At 43.1% G+C, this 17,055-nt stretch overlaps 1 protein-coding gene across 4 annotated transcripts; it reads left to right on the top strand.

The window, feature by feature from the left end:
* Positions 1-5,767: 5,767 nt before the first annotated feature.
* Positions 5,768-15,888, top strand: pcdh18b (protocadherin 18b). 4 transcript variants are annotated; one of them, XM_070963429.1, is made up of 4 exons: positions 5,768-8,569; positions 9,047-9,102; positions 9,499-9,668; positions 14,373-15,888. In XM_070963429.1, exons 1-4 carry the CDS (start codon positions 6,044-6,046, stop codon positions 15,335-15,337), a joined length of 3,717 nt encoding a protein of 1,238 aa, XP_070819530.1. In that variant the 5' UTR covers positions 5,768-6,043; the 3' UTR covers positions 15,338-15,888. The 4 variants fall into 4 exon arrangements, with proteins under 4 accessions (XP_070819530.1, XP_070819531.1, XP_070819529.1 ...); XM_070963430.1 differs by having other exon boundaries at positions 5,791-8,569; positions 9,499-9,614; XM_070963428.1 differs by having other exon boundaries at positions 5,791-8,569; positions 9,014-9,102; positions 9,499-9,614.
* Positions 15,889-17,055: the final 1,167 nt, after the last annotated feature.

Raw genomic sequence — 17,055 nt, 5'->3', positions numbered from 1 at the left:
ATGACACAAACCCCACCAAGGCTCCCAGCCTCCACCCCCATCCTTCTGGTGAGCACACTGATTCTCTGGGGGAGGGGGGGTGGTTTGGGAAGGCTGCCCCATGCTGCCCTCTCTCCACCTGCTATGCAGCCTTTGTCATTGGGATCTCCTGCTTCATTTCAATGACAAAGTTGCTGAACCCCTCACCCTGCACCCCCCACACACCCCTCCAAACTCTTTTCAGTAATTTTATGGTCCCCAAGGGCAGAATCTCTGCATCCACCCCATCATCCACCCAGTCATCCTCCCTCCAACTGCCCATATGAGCAGCCTGCAATGACGCAGTGGCCCTTTTGCCTTCTCACTAAAGATGACTAAAGAGTTAAACATAGCTGTTTCTGAATGCTAAATTTACTGAATCTGGGCAATGACATTTGGACTGTGATTGCAGCATCACCAGATTCATCATAAGATCATCATTATCACCACTGGTTCACGGAAAGTTTCTTAGTATTTAGTCTTAAAATCAAATCTACGTATTTAGCAATGATGAGGCTGTATATGCATTCGGTTGTATTAGGCCCCACACCATCATACACAGTACAGTCCAGTGGTGCAGCTCTGCAGCAGTGGCTCTGTTGGGATGAAGGAAAAAACTTGAAAACTTGAAAAAACTGAAATCTGTAGAATATCTTATGCTTTTCTCTGTTCTTTTGCATAGGAAATGTGATTTGAGTGTGTTCCTGACTCCATTAATGCCATTACAGCATCGTCAGCTTCTCAACAGGGGGGTTGTTGTACTATATGTGCAGGGGCAACAGCCTGTGGCTAACTTTGTTATATGTTACAGGACTCTTTCATCCGTGATTTATTCTATTGAAGACATGCCAGAGGTACCATGTCTGCTCCCGTGAGAGGCACCACAGTGTTGTTACTGCACATGGGGAGAGCTTAGCACCACGCATAACGGTTCTGTAAATGCATAATCAGCTGGAGAAAACTATGACATGACCACTTAGGAGTGTTAAATGATACAAAATACATACAGATTTAGTTCAGAAGGGCAACATTTTAGAGAAAAATAAATTGTAGTGAATGTGTCCACATTTGATCTTATTGCATGCACAAATCTAAATTAATTTCAAAGCTTAATGTTAAAATCTGTTTTCTGTCTTCTGTCTGTTTCATACACCATTTTTTAATGTCTCCAGTTTATCAAGCAGGATCATAGCCAGGATTTTAGATATACCGAGGTCACGAGTCCCCCCAACATCCCTCTCTAAAATGTTTTATTTGGGATTTTACATATTTCATTGACTTAGTTGGCTGCTTAATTGGTTTTTTTTTTTTTTTTTTGGTCATTTTTTATTTTTCAAGATGTTTAAAAGTGTTCTCCACTATTCATTTATTATTGTTGGCCAAAAAGTAGTCAAGTGAAAATATTGCTGCTGTCTAGTGAAAAAATGTATCTCATAATTTGGTGATTATGAAAAATACTGAAATCAGTCTTAAAAATGCAGACTGTGTGTTCTTTTTATTTGCAGAAAAATAAACTCAGTGTCTAAAGTGATAGCTCCAGTTCTGAAACGAGTTCAGTTTTGGTGCAGGGAATCTGTCTAACGCTGATATAAAGTTAAAGACATGGCAAGTCTCTGAGTTCATTTTAAATATCCAAATACTGTAAATTGTGGATTGTGATTTATTGACAATTCTGTCACTTGAAGAATTTTGTGCATAATAGGAATGCATACAGTGTGCCAAACTTTATCATATTATTAACAGAAGCCAAAACTCCAGTTAGCCGGTTAAAGCAATATTATGGTCATCAGAATATAAAATTCAGTCAGATGGCTGTTAGGTATCACACACAGTAGCATGTATATGAATATTATAGAGACTTTCAGAGTGGTCACCACAGTCACTAAATCACCACAAGTGATGGACATGGTGAACTAACAACACTAACTGTCCGCAGCTGTTCATAAAAACATGAAATGAGTATCTTTATACTGTGGACTGATTTGGCACTTTCTCCTTGTTTCCCACTCTACTCAGCATCAGTAGAGTGTATATCAGCTCAGGAGCCGATGTCCATGTGTTTGCTCAGAGACAGATGGCGGCGCAGAGAGCCTGTTCCCACGGGTCACGCATAGGCGTTTAAAATGCAGATAAAATCCATCACAAAGACACAACCTCCCAAAGATGCTGGCCCCAGATAATTTCCTCTGTTGAAACCAATCAGCACGCCAGTTATCAGATATGATTCTCACTCCAAATGAAACTTATTGAGAACATAAATCTGTGCAGTGTAACTCATTACTTTCAGAATGATTAGGAGGAAATGCAATCTAGGGAACCTTCAAATTGAGCTTCTGCTGGCTTATTGGAGTCTGTGGCACACTGATGAGGATGTACTATAGAAATGTATGCTGTGATGTGAACTTCTAGCCATTTTAGGAGAGGAGAATGGATTAATACATGTCATAAAAAGACTTATCAGCCTCTTTGATCTTTATGCCCTTTTTTGTTCGTCTGAAACATTTCAGCAACTATGACATATTCAAATAAAGGCAATCCAAAGAGCACAGATTGCCTCTCATTACTACTGAATAGTAAACTCATCCAAGTTCAGAACAGTTTTACAACAGCAAATATAAGGAGGAGATTTTATCTGAGTGTGGCTAATTCTCATTTGGTGTTACTTGGCTGGGGGGCAGCAGGGTCTGCATAGATGGTAATTGTAGGTTCGGGTTGTCTGAGGCCTGGGCCAGATGGCCTGGAGCTGCTCTCATAAAGCTCCGCTTGCCCAGTTGTTTACTCTCTGAGTGACTCTTTGAGTTTGCAGGATGGTAATTTGGTCGGTTCAGGAGTTGTAGGATTCCACAAAACATTATTATGCAGCAAAAGGAGGAGGAGGAGGAGGAGGAGGAGGAGGAGGAGGAGGAGGAGGAGGAGGTTTGCCAAAAGCGCACACGCGGGGTCAGCTTGGTGAATGGCAAAGCACTCACCATACGTTAACCCTTAGTGAGTGTGAGAATGTATTTAATAGCATCGCAATTAAATGTAAATTTTCCAAAACTAGAATATCAATAATATTTCTAAATTCTAAGCATTTCATCAGCAAATCATCATTTATGTGACATTTGCTGTAAAAATGGAAATGTAAGTATTTTTTTTAGCTTGTTAAACTGAGGTGCCAGAAGGAATATGCAAGAAGAAATTGCTTGTTTCAACTGTCTGACACTGATTTCTGAGACATGTTGAGTGCCCACTCTATGTTCAGGGGCCAAATAAACTTTCTTCTTTTGTCAGGGAGGCAAAAAACAAGACATATTAGACAATTCTGAAAATTATTAGAGGTCCTTTCTTTTGGATTAATAGCAATGTTATGAACCACAAAATGAAAATGAGGGGAATAATGTGGTACATTTATTATTCTTATTCTTATTATAAGTTATGTAAACTGGCAAAAAGTGTCCATCTTGGGCATAATAAACAAACACTGTTTAAGCTCTTGTAATAATAATGCAGGAACATTGGACAGGTTTTTTTGTTTGTTTTGTTTTTTGGCTATATTTGGCCTCAGGCATGTCATGTTTCTCACTTAAAGCCAGAAAAACTTGGTTGTAGGTCAGGCAGACAGGTAGATGGGATTTAGTCCCCAAAAGAAAAGTATGCCAATATGAGGGCTAAAGCTAAAAATATACAGCTATAGCTATGAGTTTTCTTTTGGCTATCACAAACAAACAATGGTGAGATTACATAGAAATATTTTATGTCATTTTGATTTTTAAATTCACCCCATCACATTACCACCACTAAGTGATGGCCATGTTTCCTTCCTCTTGGAACCACCTAAAGAGCACTCCTGCAGTGAAAGCTGTTCCCCGGCAGGATGCAGAGGCACTCTGTCTCGACACAGCTGATGTGAGGAGGTCTGTGAGGAGAGTCAACTCAAGGAAGGCTCCAGGCCCTGACAATATACCTGGGCAGGTGCTCAGAGAATGTGCAGATCAGCTGGCTTACATCCTAACACACATTTTTAACACCTCTTTGCATCAAGCCAAAGTCCCTTCATGCTTCAAGTCTGCCACCATCATCCCAATGCCCAAAAACCCCAGATCACATCACTCAATGACTTCCAGCCCGTCGCACTTACTCCCATCATGATGAAGTATTTTGAGAGGCTGGTAAAGGAGCACATCATCTCCAGACTCCCCCCCACATTTGACCTCTTCCAGTTTGCCTACCAGCCTAACCGCTCCATCAAGGAGGCCATCTCCTCCGCTTTCCACCTGAGCCTCGCTCACCTGGAGGAAAAAAACACTCATATGTAGATGCTGTTTCTGGACTTCAGTTCAGCATTCAACACCATCATGCCACAGCATCTGGTAGACAAACTGGGACCCCCTATGTAACTGGCTGCTTGACTTCCTCACTGAAAGACCTCAGGCGGTGCATGTTGGACAGAACACCTCCTGTGTCATCAGCCTCAGCACAGCCTCCCCTCATGGCTGTGTCCTGAGCCCTCTGCTGTTCACCCTGATGACACATGACTGCGTCCCTAAGGCTGCCACCAATCACTTTGTGAAGTTCGACGACACAACAGTGATGGGCCTCATCAGGGACGACAACGACCTGGCCTACAGAGAGGAGGAGGAGCAGCTGGTGGGCTGGTGCAAAGTCAACAACCTGATCCTGAACGTGGATAAAAGAAAGAGGTTCTGCAGCATTCGGTGCAGGACCACCAAGTTCTGCAACAGCTTTTTCCCTCAGACCATCAGACTGCTGAACTCTAAATAAGCATCCTTTGCACCACAGTTGTCACCTCAGGTCATACTTATCATATGCACTTTAAAATGACTTAATTGTATATCTGTGCCGCTTGTTTTCACTGTTTTTCACTTACTGCACATCCCTGCTGCTATTCTTTAACTTAACCTTTATTCTACTACTTACATACTGTTTTACACTGTATATACAAAATTATTCTGCCGTTTATTTTACATTCTTTACGTTAATTGAGAATATTTTCACCATATACTCTTCATTTATACATATACATATATTCTACACACACACACACACACACACACACACACACACATATATATTGTATATACTTTTGAACTATTTTCTACCCTGTGCTGAGCCTGCTGCAATTGAAATGTCGTGTCGTCAGTGTACACCTGCTGTTTTACTGAATGACAATAAAGTTTGTCTAAAGTCTAGAGTCTACAGTGTAATTACTATTCTGTGAGGAACAACTTCGCCTTGTATGCACTCATGACAAAAGAGCCCATTTGTGAATTGCAACAATGTAAGTCTGCCGCAGTGTGTGGTAGTCTTAAATGTGGCTGAGGCCGGAATAATTCCTCCTCGGGCCCATTGTTGTGGCACACTTCTAATACTGGGGTGTCCTCTGCGTTGGGGAGGAAGGTGGGGGGAGACACGGGGCCACTATCAACAGTCCCTCCTGTGCTGCTTGAGGAGGAGGTCGTTCTGATGATTTAGGAGGAGGGGGTGAGGGAATGGAAGAGGGGGAAGTGGGGGTGTTTTTGAGTGGAAAAGATACCCGGTTTGGGTGCGGGGCGGGCAGAGAGAGAGACTAGAGCGGCGACAGAGCAGAGCGCACGCACGCACGCACACACACTCCCTCCCTCCTTCCTTCCCTCCCTCCCTCCCTGCCTCTCTCTCTCGCTCTCACTCTCGCTCTCTCTCTCTCTCTCACTCACTCACTCTCTCATGCACAGACTGTGAGAAAGCTGCGCCTTTTCTTCGCCCAGACATTCACTCTCACTCGTTCACAGGCGCACACACATATTAGGCATATGTCGATACATGCAACAGATCTGTCCACAAGGAGAGCGCTGCAGTTTGCTTTTGTGTGCTGTTCTTTTCTCAAAGAAGGAAACTTTACTTATATATTTATTCATTTATTTATTTTTCAATCTCTTTTGCGGAGTTCTTTGCGGAGACTGAGCAGCAGCCGAAGACTGAACATGCCAGACGTCTGAGAGGACACATCTCCTTTATCCCCCAGTTTTTTCCCTCTGTGGAAGTAATGGCCACAGTGTGCTCGCGGAAGATGAGGGCAAAAATAATCCAAACCAAAGGAAATATATTCTCTTCGGCACTACTCAAACTATTGCTTTTGGTCGCGCTTATGCACGGGGCTACCGGTAAGACTTTGAAATATAAAGTTTACGAGGAGCAGAAAGTGGGCACTGTTATTGCACGGTTAAAGGAGGATGTAGCCGGCGTTTTATCCAAACTACCGAGTACACTGACCTTTCGGTTCCGCGCTATGCAACGGGGGAGTACGTCGTTCCTGTCTGTCCGAGAGGAGGACGGCGAGATAAGCATTGCCACCAAAATCGATCGTGAGAAGCTCTGTGAGAAAAACTTGAACTGCTCGATTGAATTCGACGTAGTCACTCTCCCGACGGAGTACCTGCAGCTGTTCCATGTAGAGGTGGAAGTCTTGGACATTAACGACAACTCCCCGCACTTCTCCCGCGCCATCGTTCCCATTGAGATCTCCGAGAGCGCATCCGTGGGGACGCGCATCCCGCTGGATGGCGCCGTCGATGCGGACGTCGGGGAGAACTCCCTGCACACTTACTCCCTGACACCCAATAACTTCTTTAAGATCGACATCAGGACCAGGACGGACGGGGCCAAGTACGCAGAGCTGGTGGTGATGAGGGAGTTAGACCGGGAGGTGCAGTCCAGCTACCAGCTGCAACTCACGGCCTCAGATAACGGTGTACCCTCAAAGTCTGGCTCCACTTTACTCAAGATCAGCATCTCTGATTCCAACGACAACAGCCCAGCCTTTGATGAGCAGGCTTATATCATCAATTTGCTGGAAAACTCTCCCCTTGGGACGCTCATCATTGATTTAAATGCCACAGATCCAGACGAGGGCACTAATGGGAAAATAGTATACACTTTCAGCAGCCACGTTTCACCAAAGATATTGGAAACATTTAAGATAAACCCAGAAAATGGCCACATTACTCTTATTAAAAAAGTGGACTATGAAACCACTGCTTCCTATGAGCTGGATGTTCAGGCTCAGGATTTAGGTCCTAATTCTATTCCTGGACTTTGCAAAATTGTGGTGAAAGTGGAGGATGTGAATGACAACAAACCAGAGATAAACATCAATCTGATGACGCCTGGGAAGGAGGAAGTGGCCTATATTTCAGAGGGCGCCCCTGTGGACACCTTCATAGCTCTGGTGCGTGTTGACGACAGTGACACTGGCCTCAATGGTGAGGTGGTGTGCAGGCTGCACGGCCATGGCCACTTCAGACTCCAGAAGACCTATGAGAAGAACTACATGATCCTCACCAATGTCTCACTGGACAGGGAGAAGAGGTCAGAGTATAGTCTGACAGTCATAGCTGAGGACAGGGGTTCCCCCAGCCTTTCCACTATCAAACACTTCACTGTTCAAGTGTTGGATGAAAACGACAATCCTCCATGTTTTGAGAAGAGCCGCTACGAGGTCTTTAAATCAGAGAATAACTCTCCTGGAGCCTACCTGATGACTGTGGTGGCCTCAGATCCAGATCTGGGCACAAATGGGCAAGTGACCTACACCATCATAGATGCTCTGGTCCAGGGAAGCCCAATCTCCACCTACGTCACAATTGATCCTTCTAATGGCGCCATCTATGCCTTACGAAGCTTTGACCACGAAGATGTCAGTCGGATTGCCTTCACCATTCAGGCACGTGATGGGGGAAACCCTGCACTATCAACTAACACCACAGTCCTGCTGACTGTTTTGGATGAAAATGATAACCCGCCCATCATCCACTCCCCCTCCCTCCGGAATCACACCGCTGAGCTGCCGGTGTGGAAGTATGCATCACCAGGTCAGCTGATCACAGCACTCAAAGTCACAGACCGCGATGCCGGCGCCAATGGAGAGGTGAGCTGTGCTATTGTTGGTGGCAACGAAGATGGCCTGTTTGTGATGGACGCTCGGCGATGTGAGCTCAGAACAAACTCCAGCCTGGAGCAGGCTCCACGGGACGTGATGGAGATCAGGGTGGAAGTGCAGGACAGAGGTACCAGCCGGTTGTCCACAGGGGCCCTCCTCAGACTCTCTCTCCAGGAGACTATGGACATCCTCCCCCCTCTCTATCCCACTGGCTCCAGCCAAGCCCCATTGGATCTCTCCCTCATCATCATCATCTCTCTGGGCGCCGTTTGTGCTCTGCTGCTTATTGTCATGGTATTGTTTGCCACGGCCCGTTGCAGCCGTGAGAAGAAAGACCCCAGACATAACTACAACTGCAGAGTGGCGGAGAGCAGCTACCAGAACCACCCCAAGAAGCCTGCCAGGCAGATCCACAAGGCAGACATCACCCTGGTCCCGACTGTCAATGGCACCCTGCCTGTCCGTGCCCACCCACGCTCCCCCTCAGCCTCCCCTACACCTGAGAGGGGCACACTGGGGAGCAGGCAGAGCCATCATAGCCGCCAATCCCTCAACAGCCTGGTCACCATCTCCTCCAATCATGTGCCAGAGAACTTTGCCCTGGAGCTGGCCCATGCTACTCCTCCTGTAGAGGTAAGACAATGAGATTTCATGCTATTAGTTCATTTTATTAAAAGATGCTCTGTCATGACTGCCGTTTGTGGTAAAAGTACTATAACCATACAACTTTATGGATCTGTTAAAACCAAAAGATTTTTTATGCGTATTTCTTCACAAAATCACCTACTATGCATGTTTTTTTTGTCTTAAATCAAGTATTTGTTCTGAATTTATCCCTTGCTCCCATATTCTGTTATCTTCAGCCCTTCGTGTCATGTTTTTGTTAACCATCATATTCAGGACGAAGTCACAAAGTCATGCCACCCACACCCCTACCCCTTCCCCAAAATCCCCCCACCCAACATTGTCTTGTGGCCTTGCTTGTTTGACTCCATTCATTTTCCCCTCTTCATTTTTTCCTTTTATTTTTCTTTTTTCTTTCTTTTTTTGTCTTTTTTGTTTCTCTTGGGATTGTAGCAAGTTTCACAGCTTCTGTCCATGCTCCATCAGGGCCAGTACCAGCCACGACCAAGCTTCAGAGGCAACAAATACACCAGGAGCTACAGGTAATGCACGTGCAAAATGATTTGTTTAAAGCCTTTATGGTGTGGCATTGGCAGAAGTAAGGTCAAAATTAAGGAATACTCTTTTGTGCACCTTTAATATAATAATATCATGGTAAAATATTTCCACTCGATTTAGTCTGTTGTCAGCACTTTCACATAGCTCATTGTATCCATATCCAGTAGCTTTTTGGTTTAGAGTCAAACTGTATGCTCAATAACTTTGCATTTGCATAATTTTATGTTAAACCTCTTCTGCAGAGCACTCTCTGCCTCTCTGTGCACCTTATTATCCATCAGTTGCATGGCTTTCCCTGAACAGTTTGATAATATTATTGTCCATGATTAGCCGATGTTCTATGAGAAATTTATCAAATCTTTGTCTGTCTTTGCATACAGATATGCCCTGAATGAGATGGATAAGTTCAGTCTCAAGGACAGTGGTCGTGGTGACAGCGAAGCTGGAGACAGTGACTATGAGCCTGGCAGGGAGTCACCCATGGATAGGCTCCTTGGTGAGAGCTTTACTGAGATATATTCCCCTGATGGCCAGCACAGAACGCATGCAGGTACACCCCTGGCCCCCCATCCACCACACTTCAGAACCCCTCCATCATATCCCATTGTTCCTGTCTTTTCTCCCTAGTGTCTAGTTCTGAATGCAAAGTGCAAAGTGCTGTGTGTGTGTGTGTGTGTGTGTGTGTGTGTGTGTGTGTGTGTGTGTGTGTGTGTCTATATATATATATAGAGAGAGAGAGAGAGATATATATATGCATCAATTCATTAAAATCCTTATGTTGTTCTTTAGGTGTCCAATAAACTGTATACTGTATCCACTAAATTTCGCAGGAAAATTCTGAGCTAAGATTGAAGGATAGACAGTCATTTTAATTATTGTTCTAATCTGCCCCAAATACTTTGTCAAATAATTAACTAATGGTTTACTTTAGAAATATCAAAAGATAGTGAAAAATGCCCAACACAAATTTCCCAATCAAGCTGAAGTCTTCTAAAAATTCTAAACTCCGTTTAGTATCATTTAAGATGGGGAAAAGCAGCAAATCTTGACATTTGAGAGGTGTGAACCAGCAAATGGTTGGGCATTTTGACAAGACCTCAACCTAGGGGTAGTGAACCCGTCACCATATGTCACCTGGTGAGCACTGATTGTGGCAGGTTTCTTAGAATGACATGTGCGTTGTCTGTTTTTATAAAGGTTTGAATCCTAAATCTTACAGGATCTTAATACAACACCTACATGCTACATGTACAATGAAAGAGTTATTGGTTGCTGCAATCATTCGTCCTACCCACACTAGCATTGAAGTGAATCCTTTCTAACACAATTCCAACATAAGTGCTGGGAAATAAAATCCATAGTCCTCATGCTGTGTAGAAATGCATTCCAAGGCTCGGGCAAAGCTAATAAGAAGCTTCAGAAAGCTGAGTTACACAAGTCAAGTGGCTACCTAGACTGAAACTTTCCCAAACAGAGTCCCCAAACATACCGAGGGGGTCTCATGCAAAAATACATTAACTTTTCTAAGATACCCACGTGATATTACTCACATTTGCTACAGCTGACTTAATAAGGTATTTTACACAGAACAAGGGCTGTGGATTTTCTCCCTCATCACTCACAGTGATCGGAAGTGATCATTTCAGGGCCAGTGACCAATGAGTCATTGTACCTATGGGCAAAATATAAATTGTATTAAGACAGACTAGAAAAAATCTGAACTAATCTTTCATTTTAATTTTCTCTAGAATTACTTGTGGCATCCCTCCATGATGAAGTGACAGGTCTATTGCTGGGATCATGAAAATTTTTTTACCCATAAACACACCACAAGAGGTTGAGAAGCCTTGGGTTAAAACATAATAAGCGCCGTAACACACTCTGCCTTCTTTGTTCTGCATTACATGTGACTGCATGTGCATTGGCCTGTGAGGCTTGTGAATGATACTGTACGTTCTCACCCTTCGACTTTCACTTTCCTGTCACCACGTTCTTGAGATATCTCTCTAGATAGCTCAACTGATCTTCCTTTACAGCTACCCATCTCTTCTCCTCACCGTCACACTGCATGGAGTTTCCCTCCTCAGCACAACTGAGTTAACAAGAAGGAGCTTTGAATACTTGTTGAACAGTGATTGACCCTAATGAGTTCGAAATATTCTGTCCACCTAGCATCAAATATCTGGCAGGTTTCACCAACTAGTTGAATTTGCAACACTCAGTCATATGCTCTAAAGTTCCTCTGCCTCTCAGCCTGTCTGAGCTAATGTCACACAGGTTGCAAGCTGCTGCAGCTTCCTTTATCATGAAATCTCTCTCCTCCCAGTGCTCCCACTTCTTTCTAGCCAGCTTCCCACACAGCCATCACTTGACACTGCATTTTAGCTACATCCCAATTAAAGTTGACCCAGACGGGCAGACCGTCTCATCACTAACACCTCCCACCCCCACTTGCTCCCTCCCTTCCTTCGAAGCTTTGTGGAGGAGCTCTGCTCGTTATTCATTCTCCTTTTTCCCACCTTCAAGCCTTCATTTTCAGCCATCCAAACTGAAGCACTAGTGCACCTCTGATGAAAAGGAGGAATTTAATTGCCATGTGACGAATAGTTGCCATGGAGTGAGCACAAAGTTGCGCTCATGATTAAGCCCTGAAGAGCATAATTACATCTCAAAGCTCACCTTTCTCCTTCTGTATGTTCACACTGCCTCCCACCCCCATGTCCACTGGAGCATGGATGATTTCAAGCAGCGTTTAGTCAGTGCCCTGTCATTATGGCTGAATATGGTATTCATCCCTGCTCAAGCGATGATGAGACCATCTAGATGCAGAGGATTTTCTACAGTATATTACACGCATATGTATTATATATTATATATATACTTATAGAAAACAGGAAATTCTCTAAAACAGCAGTATTAAAAGAAATGACTACTATACCATGCTTCTTATTATGCTTTTGTTTTTTAAAAGAACAGTGCTTTGCTTTGTGAAATACACTTATTGCTTTCTCTCTGAGAGTGAAAAGAGAAGATCAACAGCACTCATCTTTGTGTGTTAGGTACAGAGCTGGAGTCTGGATGAGGTTAGCCTCGCTTAACAAAAAGACTGGGAGCAGAATAATACACCTGCTGCAGTAATATCCTGTGGTACCAGCATGCCTATACAGAGACCTAAACTACAACCTGTCCTTTCTGACCAAGCCATAGCATAGGTTGATCAACACTGTTTGGATAGGTAAAATGATCATAAAATGCTAATTAGGAAACTCTACAGCTGTTGGTAGGTATTTAACAGAAGGTCTATTCATAACAGTTTGTGTATGATAAAGCTGGGAAAAAAATGATCATCATATACAGGCAGTGGCCATGGAAAGCTTGGAGTGGACCTGAAGGCTGCTTCTTATTTTCTTTACAAATACGTTATAGGACCACTCCACCAACGTTACATGTGAAAGCCAGTTCACTACATGTGAGGAGAAGGAAAACAATTGTTTAATATCTTGTGTGGATTTGGGGCAGCTTTGTCAACACTGAACTCTGACAATGTCGTAATGATATCATGGGGGTTATCTCAGCTTGGACATGGAGACATTAATAACTAAAAAATGGGTTGAGAGCTTGAAGTTTGAAAGATGTGGGCATTTGCCAGTCAGCAAGTGAAAGATGCTATCTAGTTGCTTCATTGGAAGTGTAGGAGTAATGATTTTGGATCTGAACTCCATACAACAAAAAAATCTTGTTTTAATCCTTTGCCCACAAACACTCAGACTCTGTGGAACTGCAGTACCTAATTGCTGGAATGTCCCTTTGAGTATGTGCTCACATTGCAGTCCTCAGTATAATCTAAATCTCACTGCCAACACTCTGCTCAGTGGATAACAGCACCCTCCAGCTGCTTCTTATCAGGGATAAAAGTAGAATTTGTTTCCTGATAAAATTTGAAAAAGAAAAGCTCTCAAGTAAACAAACACATTATCGGCAGCGAACCATGTGGTCTCGAGTTCTGAATAAAACTGGTCTGATTTACTTGCCAATAAATTATCATTCAGTAAGTCAGATGAATTGACCTTAGTCAGACAGGAAGGCTCTCAGTTAATGTTTGCCCAGCGTGTTCTTTTTTCATTTTTACACACAAATCATTTAGGTTAAATCTTTTATTGTTGCCCTTTCATCAGCAGGGCACCCAATCTGCCTCTGCCCCCGCACTGTTTTTTGCCTTCCTGTGCACCCAAAAGCACTTTTCTGATGTATTATAAATGTTCCTTTCATGTTAATGAGGGAATAATGAAGTCCCTCAATAGCATGACTGAAAAGTGCTGCACTCCTTTAATGAAGGCTTTAAGTTGGCATATTTGATTTGTCTAATTTATTCTTCAGAGATTTTCTGTTTGAAGATTTAATATTGAAAAGAGTGACTTGAAAGGGAAAAATGCAGGGCTTTTAGAGGAGGAGTTATTTTGAATGGGTAATAGGCATTGATCGGCCTTGCTGAATTGTCTCTCCATGGTAAATACACTGGAAGGTACTGTAGCAGGCAGGGCTCCTGCAGAGAGCCTTTCAGACTAATTATTGCAGATTTCCTCTGTGTTTCCAGAGACACTGCAGCAAAAACACCTGAAGAGAGGCAGACAAATATTAGATGGATGGAAAGAGTCTCAACTAACAGGAATCATCCTTACATCTCTTTGGTTTTGTTATTAAATTTACAATTGTTCTGTTAAAGAAAGTATTACCTGCAAGATGCATATAATATAAGCACAATAGCAGCAGGTGAATTTTCTCAGCCCATAAAGTAGAATTTTACTGGAGTTTTATGTCCCTTCAAGTTGAAGCAATGTCTGTTACAGTTCCTCATCACAAGTTGTTACATCCTTTACTTATAAACTTATGAACACTGACATACAATGATACACCTGCATAGGACATGCAATACATTAACAACTGAACCAGCCTGGGCACAGTCTAATTTCTTAATTAATATAGTGTAAATACAGCTGAAACAATTAGGCGATTAATCAATTTGTCGATTGACAGAAAATTAGCTGGCAGCAAATCTGATAATGGATTCATCGTTTCTGTTGTTTAACCAACCATAAACGGCAAATATTCTCTGGTTCTATCTTTGGAGCTGTGAGGATTTTTTGCTTTTGTCTGTATTACATCAGTGCGATTAAATATCTTTGGGTTACTGATTTCTGACTACAGTGACTACATGCGACTGATTGCTTATGAGAGTTTATGTTGTTCTTTTCAGCTATGAGGCTCTGCACAGAGGAGTGTCGAGTCCTGGGTCACTCAGATCAGTGCTGGATGCCCCCCCTGGCCTCCCCAGCCTCCTCCTCCTCTGACTACCGCAGCAACCTCTACATCCCTGGGGAAGAAGCCCGCCAAGCCACCGACCTCTCTCAGGAAAAGACCCCGCAGCCCTGCACTGACACTGGTCCTGCCCGGAACCAGAGCTTCTCCACTTTCGGCAAGGACCTGGGTAGTGAGGACGGTGGAGAAGAGGAGGGGGGAGAGGATGGTGAGGGTGAGGCCAGAGATGAAGACCTGTGTGGAACCACATCGTTGCTGTCAGAGATGAGCAGTGTATTCCAGCGGTTGCTACCCCAGGGTCTGGACTCGTACATCCAGGTCAATGAGAACCAGAAGGGGACTAGCCTGAGTGGGGTAGGTGTGCCCATGACTGGATCCTTAGATCGTAGGAGGGGCCATCTTCCCGGCAAGTCCAACCCCTCTGTCCACCAGCAGGGTGTGGCTGCCTGGGCCGCCAACACTCACTTCCAGAACCCGGGAAGCAGCATTGGCCCATCTGGCCACCACCAGGGTGGCAGCTACCACACCCTGAAGCCCAACACCAAGCTCAGCTGCCAGAGTACCAGCCACAAAGGCTCACAGGTGCCCAAAAACAGCCCCCAGAACAGCAGCCACACCCCCAAACCCCACAGCAGCCCCCTGCTCACAGCACTGGTCAGCCCCACTCTGGTGCAGCCTTCCCCAGTCCCAGCCCCAGTGCCAGTTCCAGTTCCACTCCCCGGACCCTCCTCCAAGTGGCTGCCAGCCATGGAGGAGATCCCAGAAAACTATGAGGAGGACGATTTTGACTCAGTGCTCAGCCACCTTCAGGGCAAACGCAGCGACAGCCGACATGAGCTGGTAGACGCCAGCGAGCTGGTGGCTGAGATCAACAAACTCTTACAGGATGTCCGACAGAGCTAAACTTCCTGTTTCTTATCCACTTTATTTATTTACCACTCACTGACTGCTTCCTTTAGTTCAGAATGAAAATAAGGGACTGTAGGTGACAAACGAAGGACTGAAAAAAGCTGAAATAGAAACAAAGACAAAAAAGAAGACCTGCAATTGTCGTTAAAGTTGCATTTATAATGTAATAATTGTGTTTTGTGAATGCTAAATATCCAAAAAATTGTTTGTATTTGCTGGTTTGGTACACAATGTACACTATGTGACTGTATTTATCTTTGTATTTTAAAAATACATTTGTATACTTATATTTATAAAAAAAAATGTATATAAACTTAATCAGAAGTCTATTTTTATATTTTGAATGCATGTTGAGTACAAAAATGTTGAATCAAGACTTTGACATGCGATCGACATTCTACATATTTAAATTGTCTTTTGTATTGTGATTCTTTTTTATTTGTCACTATGATATGTATACATAAACATATTAATTAATTAATGGAAATTTGTGTTTGTGGATTATTGTGGGGAAGTGGACAGTACACAAATAAAAATAACAATACACAAACATAATTCAGGTGTCTGTGGTTTAAAGTGTTGTTGTGGTGGGAGTTAGCTATAGTTTTTAATGTACTTTGCGAGTGAAAAAATACTGTACCTCTAATAAGATACAACATGTGCATTGTTCCATGTATGGTTACAATTTAGCATTTCATTTCACGGAAACACGTGAAGCGTTTCCTCATTTAATCAGACACTGAAGAGCAAGGCTCTCAGCCACCACGTTCTGGTGCCAAAGAGTGGAAAAGATTTTACCAGTGAACTTCAAACAGCAGGCTCAGGCACAAGTAAGGTTGAGTATCCGTATGACTAGAGCCACAGGCTGCGGCAACCAATCAAAAAGGACCAAAGATACAAACAATGGATAAAATACCATAGAAAAGATGGAATAGAAAATACTGGACCAAAAAAATGCAAAATAAGTGATTTTTATCAACAACAGAAGGTCAAATTTGAGAGGGGCAAGGGAGGGGCAAGCAGTTCAAGTCTTATATCCAAACTGGAGAAGGTTATAAGGAGCTTGATAACAGTAAGTCGAAGTCTTCTCATGACATACATAAACAATAGTGCCAGCTACTATTAAGGACATATGAAGCAAGGAGCTGACATAGTGATTTTATGTCTCTATGACTTTTATGACATGAGTAAGGTCTACTCGAAAGCTGTGAATGGATCACATGATCTTCCTCATCAGGTAAACTTTACCCATGCAGATGTCAGGAAGTTGTGGCTGTTTAAAGACTTCTTGACAAATAAAAGCTCAGAACAGCTTCTAAGTGGACCTCATTGAGAGTGAATAGCCATCAAACATGCAATATTTCAGCATGGTACCATTGAATACAAAATCTTTTTTTTTTTTTTTTGGTACTGAAACATTTGGGCAATTTACTGATTAGCTGATCAACAAGTTGATAATTTCAGTAAATGATCAACAATGAAGACTATTAAGAATGTAACACATTCTCTGGTTTGAGGTTTGAACTGTTGTTCAAAAAAGACATTTGAACACATTGCATTGGCCTTTTAAAAAAACAAAAAAAACAAAAAAACATTTTATAGACTAAACAATTGAACTAATAATGACAGATTACTGAAAGTAGTCGAACAGCAGCCCTACAGTACTACAGTACAGTTAACAGAAAATCATCTGGTCAGTACCACATAATGTG

Source organism: Chaetodon trifascialis, chromosome 5 (genome assembly GCF_039877785.1).
Source record: "Chaetodon trifascialis isolate fChaTrf1 chromosome 5, fChaTrf1.hap1, whole genome shotgun sequence".
NCBI lineage: Eukaryota > Metazoa > Chordata > Actinopteri > Chaetodontiformes > Chaetodontidae > Chaetodon > Chaetodon trifascialis.
This window is presented reverse-complemented; position numbering and strand designations above follow the sequence as displayed.

Coding starts and splice junctions, on each gene's coding strand:
- pcdh18b (XM_070963427.1), top strand. CDS start 6,044: ATGGCCACAGTGTGCTCGCGGAAGATGAGGGCAAAAATAATCCAAACC. Junction 8,570..9,013: donor ATGCTACTCCTCCTGTAGAG/GTAAGACAATGA, acceptor TTGGGATTGTAG/CAAGTTTCACAGCTTCTGTC. Junction 9,103..9,498: donor AAATACACCAGGAGCTACAG/GTAATGCACGTG, acceptor CTTTGCATACAG/ATATGCCCTGAATGAGATGG.